General features: G+C 37.8%; 1 protein-coding gene across 2 annotated transcripts in view; it reads left to right on the top strand.

Annotated features, from left to right (window-relative positions):
* The window catches only part of RIC8B (RIC8 guanine nucleotide exchange factor B), a 39,344-nt gene extending 24,091 nt beyond the window's left edge, over positions 1–15,253 (top strand). For both annotated transcript variants that reach the window (XM_072870552.1, XM_072870558.1), the window contains exons 5-10: positions 319–472; positions 813–908; positions 3,465–3,609; positions 3,763–3,907; positions 6,180–6,299; positions 14,136–15,253. In XM_072870552.1, the coding sequence (XP_072726653.1) occupies positions 319–472; positions 813–908; positions 3,465–3,609; positions 3,763–3,907; positions 6,180–6,299; positions 14,136–14,247 (772 nt within the window). In that variant the 3' untranslated portion in view covers positions 14,248–15,253. The remainder of the gene's footprint in view (positions 1–318; positions 473–812; positions 909–3,464; positions 3,610–3,762; positions 3,908–6,179; positions 6,300–14,135) is intronic.
* Positions 15,254–16,934: the final 1,681 nt, after the last annotated feature.

The raw sequence follows: 16,934 nt of genomic DNA, 5'->3' as shown, positions 1-16,934 counted from the left end.
ATCAGCTGCTGTAATACACTGCTGGAAGCTGTGCCTTATCTATGGGATAGGATACTGTGGGGACTGGAAGTAATAATGCACTCCTGCAGTATAGCTTTTGGAGCTTTTGTCTTTCTTTTTCCTTGTTTGTTCCAAGAGCCAGCACTCAGGCGATAATGCATGCCACCTTCTTTAAAACCCGGAGAGTAGAAAATAAAGCATTGCTTGAGTTGCAGGCCCTCTTTTTGGTTGCAGTTGTACAAACAGTTTATGGTGAGTTGTACTCTGTTTTTAATTCTTTCTTCCAAATGAATAATGAATTTTTGAAATCTGTTTCAGCAATGCAATCAACCTCTTAAGCAATGTTCCCGTTTCTTGCTTGGATGTTCTTATTAGTCCATCATCCCAAGAGGAAACAGATATAAAATACAATGGTATGAATATGGGAGCAATTCAAATTTTACTGGATTTCATGGAGAAGAGAATAGACAAGGTATGGGCTGCAAAGATTCTTCACAGAAGGGGCCTCTTTCATTAAAGCAAAAAGTGCACATATGTAAAGTTTCTTACAAAACTTTCAGACAGTATTTAGCACAAATACGGATGTCCTTGCTTCTAGATTGGGAAACACCTCAAAACTGAGAACAAATTCCTGTGAATATCTGAAGCATACTTGCTTGTGTGTGTGTGAGGAAGAACATTTGGGTCTTTGTTTAGATCTATGTAAAGTTCACGTTTTGGCTGTCATATAGGACTTTATTGAAGGATTCATAGGATTTGAAAAGGAAAATTTGCTCTTAAAAATGTTTTATTTGTATTTGGTTTTATTTTAGGGAAGCAGCTATAGAGAGGGTCTGACTCCAGTTCTCAGTTTATTAACTGAATGCTGCCGAACTCATAGGAATATCAGGAAGTTTATCAAAGCTCAGGTAAGTAAAATATTCATCAAAATTTGAATATGAAGCTAATGATAAACTTTCTGAGGTTTGTACATCAGTGCAAGAGACTGATACTTTAAAAGTATGAATGGTTTCATATTAAACTACCCACAGAGTTTTCAGCACTATTTTTTTCTGTTAGGTCTCTGACAGCTGTCAGCTATAGAAATAATTTTTCAGTCATGTAAATCAATAGATATTATGGCCTAAGTTCCACGATACATTTTGTAGAGCTCTTAAATAATAACATTAGGAGTATTGTAAAGCTGTGTTAATGTGGGTCACCATGGACCATGTGACACAGGGGCAAAGAAGTCAGTGAGGTCTGTCCCCTTACATCCAGCATATAAAAAAAATTCAGTGCAGTTAATAAAACTTTGCAAAGCTGTGTGGTAGCCAGTGAGGCTACAGGTGTTTTGATGGGTTCTGCTTGAGTTTTAGTTTGACCTCAGCAGGCAGGAGTCATTGGAATTGAAACTTGTGTACCACTGTGTATCAGCTGTTCTGTCAGTAAAATTCTGTCCCTGAACAGGCACACTTCATCACTTGGTCTCTTAAAAGAGCTGTTGAATACACTACAGCCTGTGGGTAGGCTTTTTACAGGAAAAACCATTTCTATGCCATGGTTAAAGATCTAAAGGATCTCTATGGCTTGGTTGTTGGGTGCCGTGTTTTCTGTTTGTTCTCCTGCTTTTCCTGAAGTCGAGTGGAGAAAAATTAAAAGATGAGCAAGGGAGAGACAGCTGAAACCAGCTGAGAAATGTTATTTTCCTACGCTGCAGTGATTTTCAGGTTGCATCCTAGATGCCACTCCCAGATCAAAGCTGCGCCTGAATTCATAAATGGAATTTATAATGGAAAAGAGCATATTTTGCATATATTTTCTGCCTCTTTCATCTGTACCGGAAAAGTGGTTTTGAGGAATTTAAGAAACTTGTTCTTGGTGTTTATTGTTTTTGTTCACAGCAGTTCTTTCCTAGGATACTCTTCTAATCTGTTAAGTAAAATAAAATAAAAAAAAAGTTAGAAAATGATGTTGTCTGCATGTTTTTACAACATCTCGGCATCTAGATGTCAGGATATAATTGCATGCTGTCTCTTACCACAGGACCACTGCCTCATATAGTGCACAGAATGGATGGATGCTGCTAGCTGCATGACTGAATGTTTGATATTTTGAATTATCCTCATTGTTAAGTGTTGGTTTTAGGTTTTATTTATTGTGCACTATTCAAATTCTGATCTGAAGACAGAATGATTCATTTCCTCATGGACTGTCCTATGGCACTCATCACTGTATTAGTATTAGAGTATTCTAAAACTATTAATTCACTCTTACAACACTCTGTGAAATGGCAGTCATGGTACTATCCCCATTGGGGAAAATAAGCAGAAACAAAGTAAAATGTTTTTGCTAATTGTTTGAATACTTAGTTTGAGAAAGTCGGGGTCTGTTTTTTTCAAAGTAGTCAATACTGTAGCCTTCATTTGTTTAAGTATCAGTTCCCAGTGAGTCCGATTTCAGTAGTAATTGTGCGGTAATTTTGCACAGAACATGACATTTTTACATGAGACACCTAGAAGACAAAGGACTTGGAATTTCTTATGACAATTAGTGACATCTTTGGTTTCATTCCCTAGTAAAACATTGAAGATCCTTAATTCTTACAAGGATTCTTAATTCTTACTGTAAGAATTTCATAATTATGAAATTAAATATTTCATATTACAGCCCAGATTTGTTTGCAGATCATATCATATCCTGTGAATGTGAAAAAATTAATGTAGGTTTTGAGTGTGAATGCATATGCACAAGGAGGCGGAAGTTAGCTTGCAAAACCAGCCATATTTCAGGTACTTCTTGCCGTTCTTGAGGGTTGAAGTTAAGAATATTAATGACATTTAATGAGAAATTTAATGAGAAAATAGTGTGTTTGAGGAAATGTTAAATAGTGTTTTCTCCAAAATATTTTTGAAACTTAGCTTCAGCTTTTAACAGAGCATTTTCTGGGAGAAGTACCTATTTCCTTTATACACGTAAAGCCAATTTTTGAAATTCATGGTAGTAGAACTTGCAATGTGACTTATTTTCCTGCTCTTTCACTATAAGTATATTCATTGTTCTGTATAAATTGCACATCATGTTAATATTGTAAGTTTCCTTAAGCTGGTATTTTTAGTGCTTTTGCCAGATATTTTGAGCAAAATAGAAGAAACAAAGAACACGAGGTTACTGCTGCTTGTTAACCAACTATTTTGGGATGCTCATTTGTGCTCTTAAACTCCTAATAGTTGTCTTTTTTTTAAAGTCTATGTTTGGGACAGAGTACTCCTCTGCCCAGGATGGCAGACCAGAAGGCCTGAGTATGTTAAGAAGCAAGAGTCATTACTAGTGTACATAAGCATAGTTGGGTTGATTTTATTCCTTTTTTTGAAGGAGCAGAGCTTACAGTATTTTCTTGGCCTGTTGACTGTGTGCATTTCTGCAAGGATTGGATAGGTATTGCATGCATTCTGTGCTCTTTTTCCTTTTTTTTATGCTGCTAGGTATTGCCTCCATTAAGAGATGTATCAAATCGTCCAGAAGTTGGCACAACAGTGAGAAACAAGCTTGTGCGCCTTATGACGCATGTTGACCTTGGAGTAAAGCAAATTGCAGCAGAATTTCTTTTTGTTCTTTGTAAAGAGAGAGGTAAAAATTACTTCTTCTTCGCCCTTTTATATGAGGTCTTGCTGTAATTAGTGTATTTGCCTCTTGCTGTAACTCTCGATTCTTTTAACACTATGCTGGTTTTTGTTTTGTAGCTGAACATAACCGAATAATTTTCTGTCTCACTCTTTGCAGTTGACAGCTTGTTAAAATATACAGGCTATGGTAACGCAGCAGGATTGCTGGCAGCAAGGGGCCTGTTAGCAGGAGGAAGAGGAGATCATTGGTACTCAGATGATGAAGATACGGATACAGAAGAATACAAATCTGCAAAGCCAAAGTATAGTATTGTTTTCAATTCTGCGTATCCTGTTGCAATTTAGATGTTTTGACATAATTTTTTTGTTTCACCTTTTCCAGAGAGGCCAGTTTTGAAATTACATGTGCTTATGTTAACTACTGTCTCCTGTTGACGTCATGGTCTAATTATCGAGAAAGCAGCCTCTAATAGTGACCATCATATAGTCGGATGGCTGCAAAAAAAAAAAAAACCACTATGAGAATGATTTAACTTCAGTAAGGGGAACTATGTAAAAATGAAAACTTGTCAAAAAGAAATATGGAACAAAAATGAGAAATGTTTGTGGATGGTCTAGGAGCAGTTTCAAGATGCATATTAGAGATTCAGAGGACATGTGTGTTCTCCATTTAAATGGATACTTAAAAAGCTGGAATTGTTAAACAAGAGTAAAGGAGGCTATCGGAGACGATACTGTAAAAGAGTAACAAAGCAGGCCAAAAAGGTTTTGAAGAGCAGCTTACTGGAGGCATTAAGAATAAAGAGAATCTTCTTCACAGGTTCATCAAAAGCTGTAAGCCTGCAGTATGTATATGGTCATTAGATGGTTGAGATGTAAATAGGCAGAGAAAGGGGGCAAGTCCATAGCAAAAAAGCTAAAGAAATTCTTTGCATCATTGTAACTATGAGGAAGTTTGAGGGAGTTCCCAGGTGGGACCCTTTCTTTACAGACTATGAGTCTGAATAACTGTTTAAAATTCAAGTGTGAAAAGAGATTTTTGAACAAATTGAGCAAGTTTTAGAAAGAAAATAGAGTAACAAACTTAGCAAGGATGGCTTTTGCCCCAGATTTTCCAGGAACTCACATGAAACTGCCAAACTACTAACTATTGTTTATGGGGTATATCTCTGTAATAGAGGAAAAAAAAAGGTGTCAAATGTGGCTTAAGGTTTTAAGCGGGACTTTGTAAAAAAAGGAACAAACCAGTAGGTCTAGTTTCAGTCAGTCAGGTTGCCTGGTACTAACATTTTCCTAAAGAATCAAGTAAGTCACATAGGTAAATATGGAAGGAGCAAAATATCTTCTGTAGAAGTCATACCTCAGGAATCCAATATATTTGTTTGAAGGATTCAGTGATCATATAGAAGCTCTGTCTGTTGATTTTTATTAATTGTAATTGATTTGGTGTTCAAGGTTTCAGTTTGTCATGTTACATCTATGGTTTGATGCCATTTTAAGTAGGTTCTGAAATTGTTGATAGTGGGCATCTGAAGCATGTTGTTTTTCCGCTTTACTCTGTTTTCCTTGAATTACACAGACATGATTAGGTATATGATGGGGGGTTGTAGCTCATTGAAAGATTCTTATTAAGGAACACGAATGAAAGACAGGATTAAATGTAGGAGAAATTACGGGAATTACATTGCTTCTATGCTAAGAAAAGAACTCTAAAACAGGAGGTTCCTTTTTTATTTCTGCACTTCAGGATATTTTTTTTCTTGCTCTTTTGTCTCTACTCTTCTTTCAAAAGCCTAACATTCAGTTATATGCATATGACATCTATTTAGTTATAAAAGCTGACACTGAAATGAAACATTCAAGACAATTGTCAGTTGCTTTATGCATCTGATTTTCTCTATTGCTGTTAAATGTTTGTGATTAAACTGCTTGAAAAGGTAATTTGCCCTGAAAGTATTTGTTAAAACTACTTATCTGCTTTTGTTACTTACCATTTCTGTATCGCCATTCACTTGTTTTAACAGTGCAAATAACTGGCATTGTAAATTCTCAAAGTAACCTAAATTCGATTTGAGCAAAGGTCATCATGGGAAGTGAATAGTAAACTAAATCAACGGTTCTTCATGAATAAGAAGATGTAACTGGAACTGGTCTATATTTTAAAAATTAAGCCTGTAGAGAATTAGTTGCAAACATGTATCTGTCATTCTGTTTCCCATCTATGTCATTATTACTAATGATATTGTCATTATTACCATCATTATTCCCCTGCTTTCAAACTGCTTGTGTAGGGGTTATAACATAACAAGTACTAGTGGAATGTGCATTTCTGAGTAGCTAACAAGAAATTAATACAGTGAATCAATAAGATAATGTCGTGATTCATGGGAAGAGGCTACAAAAAAGGTGTAAATATGAATGTTGGATATTTATAGTAAAATCTTTCATGTGCAGTTCAGACAGTGTTAGTCTTGGTTTCTGTTAGTGTGCTCTTCTTTCCTCCTATCAAGAAGATAGACAATTTACATACATATTTCTATACAAATGCAAACTGTATTGTTTTTGCACTTCCAGCATTAACCTTATCACTGGTCACTTAGAAGAACCAATGCCCAATCCAATGGATGAAATGACAGAAGAACAAAAAGAACATGAAGCTATGAAGCTTGTCAACATGTTTGATAAACTTTCCAGGTATTGCATTATAGCTGCTTTTGAGGGAGGCAGCTCATATCCTGGCTCTTTACTAAGGTCTAGTGCTTCAAAATAGTGCTATAATCAACTTCTTTGCAGGATTAGGACCACTTTAACTGCAGAGAAAAATGTTTAGCACTTCAAAGAAAAGAGAGGAAACCTCTTTTGGAGAGGATTGGACAGAATCAGGAAGATCTGGTGGTGAGGGGACCTGCCTCCTAAATGGATAGGCTGATAATAATGAAAATAATTTCTCTTTTTAAAGTATGGGACACAATGCAAGCCCAAGGCAAGTGTACTCATTTTCCCCAAGTCAATGAGCAGCATCTCATGGTAACTACTTATGTCTGCTGCTTATATGAAGAACAAATACAGTGTGAAAATAGTTGTCACCAGAAGCAATAGATTATATAATACAGCAATTAAAAGGGAGTTTACAATTAAGAATTATTGTGGATTTATTAGAACAAGTGTGAACTGGATTACAAACAAGCCTTTATAATTTGTTTTAAATGACTGAGATAATGCCATAAAAGAAAATGGTACTTAATGTGACATAAAGGTGTACATTATTGATAAAGAAAGTTGATTTTTATTTTATAACTTTCTGCATACAGGTCTGTGCTGTTAGCTGTAGCTTTTTTTCTCTTTGACTCAATATGCCTAGAATTTGCTGGTTTTTCTTCCCCCGTACTTGTAGCCATATTAGAGTGATTGCTTGTAGTTCGTTTTCTGTCTGAGCAAAGTTTTACATTCTTGAGGAACACTTAATGTAATACTAATTTACCATTGAACTGAGCTGTAGGAATTTAGGTGAATATATAAGTGGATCATTCTTCAAACATGGGAAAACTCAGCAGCTAGAAGTGTGTTTGCATTTTGTGAGAGTCTGTAGGTATTCAAATAACAAGATCTATTGAGAGAAATTCAGCAAACCAAGTATTTTTACGTCTCTATGAAAGATTAGGAATACAGCAAAAGATATGGGAGAATCTGGATTTTATATTAGCTGATAAAAGACTGAATTATAAGCAGGAGCGAAAGCAGGGAAGCAGCTCAGAACAACTGATCTGGGACTATCCGTGAAGTAATTGGATACTTTTTCAGATTATTTGCATGGAAAGCAAGTGTAGTATGTTACAACCTTTTTAATAAAGAGAAGAAAATGCAATGCACATGTAATCTTAATTGAACTACCATGTAAAATTGAATGATTGCTACGTAAGCTAGAGAATTAAGATGCTGAGCGTTAGGCATACCACAATAAAATTACTAAATGGTCTAAAACTTCTTTAAAAGGAAGATTGAGACCAGAGATAAGCTAGGGCTGAAGACAAGTCAGTTGCTATCACTATAGCAGTTACACAAAAAGTCCAAATGGCGTTACTGTAGCATAAGAGCCTTTTCAGTTTGGAGGATTGGGGACACCTGCTGCTCTGCCTGCTACAAATGGACAATAACTAAGCAGCTGGTGCCCTGTGTCTCTACTTATCCTCTTGGCCAGTAGCATTACTTTCACCTTGGGCTTTCTGTGTCAGTTACATCCACCTGCAGTTTCTTCTATAGTACTTCAACTGCAAACTCTTCAGGGCCTGGACTCTTTTTGTTGTAAGGTTTTTGTTTGTTTGTTTTTTAGTATAGTGATTACTGTGGGACAGTGTTGTTGATGTGACCCCTTTAGGTGCTGTGATAACATGAATAAAATCACTTGACTGTTCTTCCCACCCTTTTTGTTTTACTGAAAATTGTGGGGGGGAATGCTGGCAGGAAGGAAAAAGAAAGTAAGACTTGATTTTGGGAGGCTGTGGGATGTTTTTAATGAATGTAATTGAGTGCAATTGTGGGTTTTGCAGATGTTAAATAAAATGGGAAGCTGCCAGTCTTGTGTACAAGAAGAAAGAGTTAGTAACATGCTGATAGTAGTGGGAGTCCCTCCAAGTTTTTGGAATTGAACACTTCTGCCTCCAGCTTGAGCCCTTTAGTGCTGGGAGTTTTCAGAGGCTTAAATCTACCAGTGGAATGCACTTTTTTTCCTTGGTTTGCAACCTACAAATTTAAACTGGAGGTTGCTTTGATAGGAGTCTTCAGTTGATTCTGGGTTTTGAATCTTGCTTTGAGGCAGACTGCTGGTGGCAGGTTTCCTACTTCTGCTGGTCTTTGTTGTTGTCACCGTAGGAAGGGACATACACCGTGAACTGAGCAGTTTCAGTTTGGTGCAGTGCTTTGCTTCTAAGAGGGGAGGAAGTTAAACAGGGAACCAACAGCTCCTTCTTGTAATCTTGAACGAGTTTATGTAACTTTATCTGTGTAACTTGAACAAGAGCTTAGAGTGAACTTGTGTGATGTACAGCAAAACTGGTTTGCTTAGTACACTTGTATTGTCCCAGTAATGGAAGCTAAGCTTTAAAGAGCTAGCACGCTTTTACTGGAGAAAGGTATGAAAAAAAAAACCAGTTGAAGGACTGACAGTCTTGCTTCCCTTCCTGACTGATGAGGGTAATCAGGCCAGTCTCTCACTGGGGTGTTCTAGATTTGGCTTTGACTGGCTCTGTATCATTTTTGAAAAGTTACCTGATGACGGATTGAACTCAGAAAACAAATTTGCAGAACAGTACTACTTCATTGAAAAGTTATAGCCTTCATTAATGGCTGCTGTTTACACTGTACGCTTTGTACAGGTTTATTGAAACTATAAATAATAAAGTAGCATTTTCTCCCTTGTTCGATAAGATGCCAGTGGATTTTTGCTCTTCAGGTTTCTCTTTATTTTCAGCATTGGCACTGAAGAATTGAAACTGCTTTGAGGTGATGTAAAACTGATCCATGCTTTTGGTCATTTCAGGTCTTACTTCCAAAGTTTTTCTGTTCTGTTAGGTTGTTGGTGTTTAGGCCTGTTCATGGGGTAATTGACCATCAACAAGGCTAAATTAAAATTGATCACCCAGTTTTGTTTTATCAGAATGTCTGGAGGAAAGCTGAATATTGTTTGTGAACTCATTTCCCCTGCCCCAATATTTTAACATAGGCTTGGGTTCTACAAAAGCTTCTACAGAAATTAATATTTTGCTCATATTTGACTGGATGAGATTACTTTTTAAAATAATTAAATATATATATATAGATAAATTATAAGTGTAAATGAAGATGAAAAATCTTGATTACTGCAGCTTTTGGGAGAGGTAGATGTTACTTAGGTAGTTTGTTAGATGCCTGAACTTGGCCCTGAAGTAACTCCATGGGCTTTGCCTGCAGTAAGGGTCAATACTAATTGTTGATTGATTGAGAATTGTTTGGTGACAGTAAATCAGTGTCCTCTGTATGTGATGCACATCTTTGAACTTTGAAAAACTCCCCAAATCTGCAAAAAGATTTAACTCAACCTTTCATTTTTGCAAAATATCGTTAGCCACTTTTAATCAGTGTTGTATGATATTCTGTCTGTTTGTATCACAGATTATTGGAAATACTCGGTGTTAATTAAAATGTCTGGAAAAAATGCTAACATTTTTTCTATTATAAATGGTAGGTAGAATTGTATATTAATTGACTAATTTAAAATGTCAGGATGCTTTTTCCAAGCCAACCTTGTATTAATAGCAAGAATCCTTTTGCTGATGAAATGGTCTCCAATTATCACAGCTTGGGTTTTGTTGTGCATTGAACAGAAGTCAACAAAACGAGTATGTAAGAGAACCTGTCTAAATAAGCAACCATACTCATTAAAAACACAAAATTAATCATAGGATGAATGAAGAAGGCAATGTTACGTAGACTTTTTTTTTTCCTCCCCTTTCTAATCATAGAACAAAGTAATGTTACATGAAAGCATCGGAACTATTATGTAGTACTCAATTATAAGGAGGTGAATAGGTCCCTAACGTGCCATTTTATCAAAGGAGCAGACTGGTGTTTACATGATGGCTGTTTCATTACAGACACCGTCATTAATTCCATGTGTCAATACTGCCCTATAGCACATAGAGTAGACAAGAAAGAGTTACCCTTCAAAACAAGGGAATGATTTTTGAGTCGTTATCAAGCTAATGGCAAGCAGGAAGCTAGAACTTGTATAGATATATTTGAAGGGACTCTTGGGAGATCTGGAAGTAGAAGAAGAGAATGCATTTTACCAACTGTTTAATTATGGTGTGTTTCTAAGTACACTTGAATAGAATGCTTTGTTTGCATTAGAAAAATGAATGTTGCAAGAAGGTGTATTTGAGTATATGGGAGGTCACATAAGGATGTTCAAATAAGTATAAATATGCACATTTGTGTACTTGTATATATCTTCATGGATACAGAAGTATTCCCGCTGCCACCTACTGGGCTGAAGCAATCTCTTCTGCCCTATAGATGTACCATAAACATCCAGTTTCTGGATAGTGGACTGTCTTCTGAGGCTATACGTGCCAGTTTCTGGTGCTTCCCACCTTGTATCTCACCTTGAACAGTAAGCACATCCTCAGCTAGCCCACGTTGTCAAAGCTCAGTTGAGGTCCCTAAGTAGCCAGTGCTAAATGGGCAAATTGCTGAGGCAGGCAGAGCTGAGACCATTCATACCAGGTAAGGATCAGCTCTGTGGGCTCTTGTATGGTACTGAAGTTAGCTGAGTGATGCCTCTTCCAATCCGACCCAAAATTCTGTTATGTAGCAGATAGTTGTTCCAAACTTCTGAAGCTAGCTTTGTAGGCAGCCCAGATCTTTTCATCTGTCTCCCTCTGTATTCTTCCTCTTTGAAAAACAGGAGTAAGCTTGTATAGTGTTCAGAACTTGCAGTCAAGTCTTCACCGGTGAAAGGATGCCATGTTTTACACTACTTTAGGACTAGATTATGGTTAGGAAAAAAATAGGCTGATCCCTGCTCCTCCTCCTACCTCTTCTTTTGGTGGCCTAGAATATTTCTGTGTTCATACAGTTCAGTTTTACTGCATAGCATTTGTCTGAGGAAGGATGTATGGAATTTGGCCTCTTAATACAGAGAAAGAACAGCAAACTTGTAACAACCATCATTCAACCTGTTCGAGGACTTGCAAAGCAGGGAGCTCACGCAGGAGCAGAAAGGTAATTGATAAACATCCTTGTTATTCTATGAAATGCGAGATCAGCCTAGCTCATGGTTAAAGCCTAGAGAGGAGGAAATGCATTGGGAACGAACCTCAAATGCAATACAGCACAGATCATAATGGTGCACTTTGAAATGAGTACAGCGAGCTGGGAAACAGGCTTCTGAGCATCACGAAAGAAGATACAAATGCACTTCAGTGACTCGGACTTCTACATTACATTGTCATGCAAAACTTCGTGCATTTATCCCCAAAAGACCCCCACAAAAACCACAGACCAAGACTTGTGCATATGGATGTGTCTTGTCTATTGCATCTGGTGTTCAGTGACTCCGCAGATGACTCACCAGGAGAGAAAAAATTTCTATCAAGTTCTGGAGTGTGTGTAGCAGGATGTAAAAGTGAAGCATGAAAGGGAAATTGCAGAGAAAGAGCTATTTCTTTATAATTGACAAATTATGAGATAGGACTTCTTGACAATATTTACAGATATCTTCTAAGTATCCGTATGTGAGGAGAGGGAGGTCTGCACATAAGGGGACCTTCGGACCTTGTTTTCCTGTGTTTCTCTTTCCTTTTTCTTGAACTGTTTCTTCATACTTTACTAGCCATTATAATTTATTTATTACCAATAATAAATTGTAGATGACTAGCAAATGATGTGACTCAGTGACTTCTGGCTGCAATGTTAAGTGTTGCATCCTAAGCGTATTCATTGTGGTTTTTAAAACAAAAATCTAGGATTCTCTCAGCTTAGAGGGGAAGCAAAGGTGATTTCATTCTTTGTGGCTATGTTTTTATTTTTAGGACTTAAAAAATATGAGCAAGGATTTACTCTTCAGGTTATTCTTCTCCAAAAATAAGTGTATTAGATCACTACTGAGGCTTGAACTTGAGTAAGTGGCACTGAAGAATTGTTGCAAGATTGATTATAGATTTCAAAGGACACTTGTTTTGTATTACAGTGTTTAAAGTTTAAAAGTCAAAAAGGCCTTAGATGTATAGGGGCTTTTCCTGTGAAAAAAGTCTTTGCTATTAGACACAACTTGAAAGCACTCCAGCTTCGCCTTTCGGGACCCCTACAGGAGGCAGGGAGGGCTCTGGTCCTGTTTGGACACTAGATTTGCAGTTTTCATTTTTTGAGCCCTTTTGGATCTGGTTTCGAGTATTGTTTTGATCTCTTCCCACACACATCTCCAGCAGATACTTGAAAACTTAAGGGTGCTCTCATTTGGGCAGAATCTGCATGCCATAGATTGCATTGCCTGAACGGAGAGGACTTGCTGTCAGTCCTCAAGTATGGCAAGCTATCTCCAGTCTATTTAAAGATGGATCCTACTGTTACACACACGCACAGGCAGAGTCCGGCCTGTGCTCTTTGAGTATGGTCATTACAAACCTCCTTCCCTGGCCCCCAGCTTCGCACCCAGACCTGGTTAGCCAAACCACAGCAGTTTCTCCAGGTCCAGTTTCTCATGTGTTGAAATGCTGTAGGCAGTGGGATTTCGGAGCTTTTCACTGTCGTATCTGATTGCCACATCTGTGCAAATAGCTGCACTGCTCTTGCTGGTCCCTGCTCTTCCTGAGCAAAAAAGGCTCTTGGAGACTTAATTTAACTGCTGCTTGACTGTACAATATCTAGCATAGGCATGGCATGTAATTCAGATGTTACCTTTCTTGCTGTTCCTATGGTTGTGTTAAGGTTTGATTGCCAGCTGTGTACAAGCAATTTTTGTCCCTTTTTTCAGCCAAGGTAGTAGTGCAGACCAGGCAGAGAGCTGGTGAAATGCCTTTGCTTCCCCCTTGAGAGATGGAGTTTTATTGTCTGTGGCTCAGGAGGGAGGTATATGTGTGTTAAATCGGCAGTTTTACTGGGCTGCCTTTCAAGCGAGGGGTAAATTGACATCAAGCCTCCACTCCTTTATTTAAGGTGACTCTTGAATATTTAGAGGTATTCTCTGTTTTTTTTTTTCCAGCAGAAAATCAAAATGTTATCTTTGCCCTTACAGCTTTTGCCATAATCCACATATAAACGAGGTGATAAAAAGTAAGGATTAAATAAATCTTTGCTAATACTTTTTGATTGGCTTAATCAATAATTAATCATCTCTTAGATGAGGCTGTAGCTTGTGGAGTAGATATAATTGGATTAGGTGCTGAGAGGCCTTTGGAGCTTTGAAGAGATTAAAATGTCTGTCAATCCTATAATTAAACTGCCACAAACAAAAGCAATAGTATTAGAATCAGTCAGCTTTTTTTAAATGAATCAACAAGTACTTACACACCCCTAGTAGTGGTGTAGGCAGAGTCTGTTCTCATTAACTGAGTTATTTCCTTCAACAAGATGAATATGTATCAAATAATTGTTTTAATTGCCTGGGCATGTATTGGCCAGAATGGCAGGTGAAATTTTAGGAAGAAATGGCCGTCAGAGAACTCTTAGAAGAAAAGCTAGTTTGTGTATCTAAAACAGTGGACCTGCTCCTTGTCTTGAGCCTATTAGGCACTGACTTTTCATGGTGTCTTTAATTGGCTAAGTAGGTTTGGCCTACATGAATGAAGTCTTTATCTGTCCTGCTCTTCCCCTCCCACCTATTTTGGAAGGTCTTTTTGTTCCTCTTTCTTCAAAACAGAGGGCTTTAGCAGAAATAACTTCCTTTTAAAGGCTCATTATGTACTAAAGCATATACTGTATGTGACTGTATTATACACATGTGAATTGATATGTGTGCATATGCTAATATATATTCTTTTTTTAAATCTCTTACAGAGATGAGCTTATAAAACCAATGGGAGTGCGGCCGGATGGTACAATGGCTCCTTTGGAAGAAGCAGTCAGCCAGTACCATACCAACAAGCAAGACAGTTCAGATTCAGACTAAAGCATCACCTGCTTCACTCTCAATTCTCCTCTAATCCACACTTTTCCTTAGAGCCACAACATCTTTTATCTAGACATTTTATCCTCACATTAACTAGCATCACTTTAACTGTTCTGTTATTGGGATATTTAAATGAAGGGTCCTGTGGTGTAACGTCTGAATTTTTATTATGTCTGTTTAAAGAACATATCAATTTATTAGTTTATGATCTTCATTAATTTAAAACTAAACGTATTTCAAAGGGATAAAAAGTGAAAGCCCACAGTGTAAAATAAAATACAAACACTTCAATTTTCCAGAATCCTGTTTTCTGAACTCTGTAGGTTTTCCCATTCTTGATATTTTATTTTTTTGTATTGTCTTGCCAGTCTCTCCGTTTATATAATTGTAAAGAAGCGTGTTTGCTTAATGGCATTAGGAGCAGAGGGTGTTTAAACTTAGAAGTCTGACTGACCTCATGAAGCTGCTTTAACTGTCATTCAGCAGTGATTTCAGAGCTACCCTTTTTAAAATGTCATTGGATTTCTTACTGCTACACACTTCTGTGGTTAAGCTGCTGCTTAAGATTTTACCAATGTATCAGTCCCTGACTGCTGCTAAAATTGCCTTTAAATTGGGAACAAGATGATGTATGTTGTATGTCCTCCCTCCCTCCCCTCCCCTGTTAAGACCACACGAATATACCCCCCCCGCCGCCTTTGGTTAAGTAAAAACATCCCTATTCAAAACAGCATTCAAGTATGTACACTTAAATGTTGCCATGAATGGGAGTGGACTAAAGTGAAGTGCATGTGCAAGTGTTTTACTGAATTAGGGCCTACTTTTGGAGATTAACAGGTATGCCTCATTTGAAGGGAAGTCAAACTAATCAACAAAGAAATATTTCCTTTTAGGGAGAACTTAGGAAGCGATGGGATAGAGAATGGGAAGGTGGGAAGGAGAAGAAAGTGTCACTTTCAACTTTGTACTCTTTAAAAAGAAAGATTAAAGTTTTAGGCGTGCTGCACTGCTGTTGTTGCCTCTGCCTGCTTGGTTTCTTTCTCTGTGTGTTTCTCCCAGCATGAATTACATGAATAATATTCCAAGTCCTAGTTTGTAATTCCTTTTTTTTTGCTCAGAAGCATACACATGCCATTCCTTGTGAACCTTTCAGAGGTTGGTGAATGTTCTCCAGTTTGTTTCCTATGACTTGACACTGGTTCCCTGAACTAAGGAAGTTGGTGTTCAAAGACCTTGTAAAGGGAGGACTTGGTATGAAATCACGCTGTGGTTTCCCATGTGAGGAGCTTCCACAGATCTCCTTAGTCTTCCAAAACGATTAAAAAGAAATAATGCACTGCTGTCCTCTCAGCAGTAAATTTGTTTTCCCAAAGGACACTGCCCAGCCACATAGCAATGCCCTTTTTAAAAAAAAAAAGAAAAAAACCCCACAAACAGGGGAACTTAGGGACATTAATTCTATACATTTCTGTAAGCAGGGACCTTTCTGAATGTTAAAATCATCAATGTTTTGGGTTATGACTTGACTTGGGCTACATTGTCTGCTGCATCCACATGGAGCATCACAATTTGCATAGGGGGAAAAGGAATCCAGCTACTGTTTCCACACACCAACAGCTAAAGCAAAACCCATCAATGTCTGGGTAATACTGTAATCATACCTATTATGTGTGAATCCAAAAGGGGGAGGGAGAAGTTGTTCAGGAGCCAAAAACATGCTTAGCTGCATCTAAGCTGGGTCTCAAAAATGTAATTCTGGGTTTAGCATCATCCACTGACTACTCTGAGCCCAGCACAGGCAAGTATTAAGTGCACTGCAGGTGCTAAGAATTTATGAACCCTCCCTGAGGAGCAAAACATGACTAACTCTGTTAATGAGGAATTGAGTCCTGTCTTGCTATCAGCTGAGGCTGTTTCTTGGGGCTGGAGAAGCAGTTGTTTCAGTAATAGGCCTCTATATGGGTTGCTATAGTACAGAGTGATGAGTACAGAGCATGAAAAAGAGCAAAATCTCAATTTGTGGCTTTACAAGTTGTAGAATATGCTCCTACAACTAGCTGGCTAAAGAGATTAATAAAACAATAATGGCTCCAGGGACCTCGTTACAAATGGTATAGCATGAGGCTTTTGTGGTCTGGCTCCTGCCAATTGCAACAGGGCAACAATAGTCGCAATAAACAGTTCTTCTCTTTAGTTTATCTTGGAAAATACATGCTCATAGTAGGTTTTACAGCCATGAGATGCTGCTTCAATTAAAAAGAAAAAAATGAAGACCAAGCATAGCAGGTTCTGCCTGAATCCTCTAGCTCAAGAGTGATTTTCATAATTGGGTTGCCTGTAGTGGGAGTGCAGGTTGATCTAGTTAAATTACTAACTTCCACTAGTGCAGTATCCCAAAGCATCTCTTGTTCCAAGATGATCATTTGTGGAAGGGGTGCTGCAAGATTTTTGGTGTATCTTTGAAATGTAACGTAAGTTCCTCCTTAGCTGCACTGCCTGGAAAATCTTGGGACAAAGTTCCTCCAACACAACAGCGCATCTGCTTCCTTGTGTGCTGTATGACGTTTGCTTTCTCTTTGAAGTAACCATGCATGTGTTAAGATCTCTCTGGGACTGGGAGTCTGGAGAAAAGTAAAGTGAGTATTTGGTGGTTAAAAAAAACCAAAACAACCAACCAAAACAAAATA

This window comes from Ciconia boyciana, chromosome 1, assembly GCF_034638445.1.
Source record: "Ciconia boyciana chromosome 1, ASM3463844v1, whole genome shotgun sequence".
NCBI lineage: Eukaryota > Metazoa > Chordata > Aves > Ciconiiformes > Ciconiidae > Ciconia > Ciconia boyciana.
Note: the sequence above shows the minus strand (reverse complement) of the source record. Positions and strands in the feature narration are given on the sequence as shown.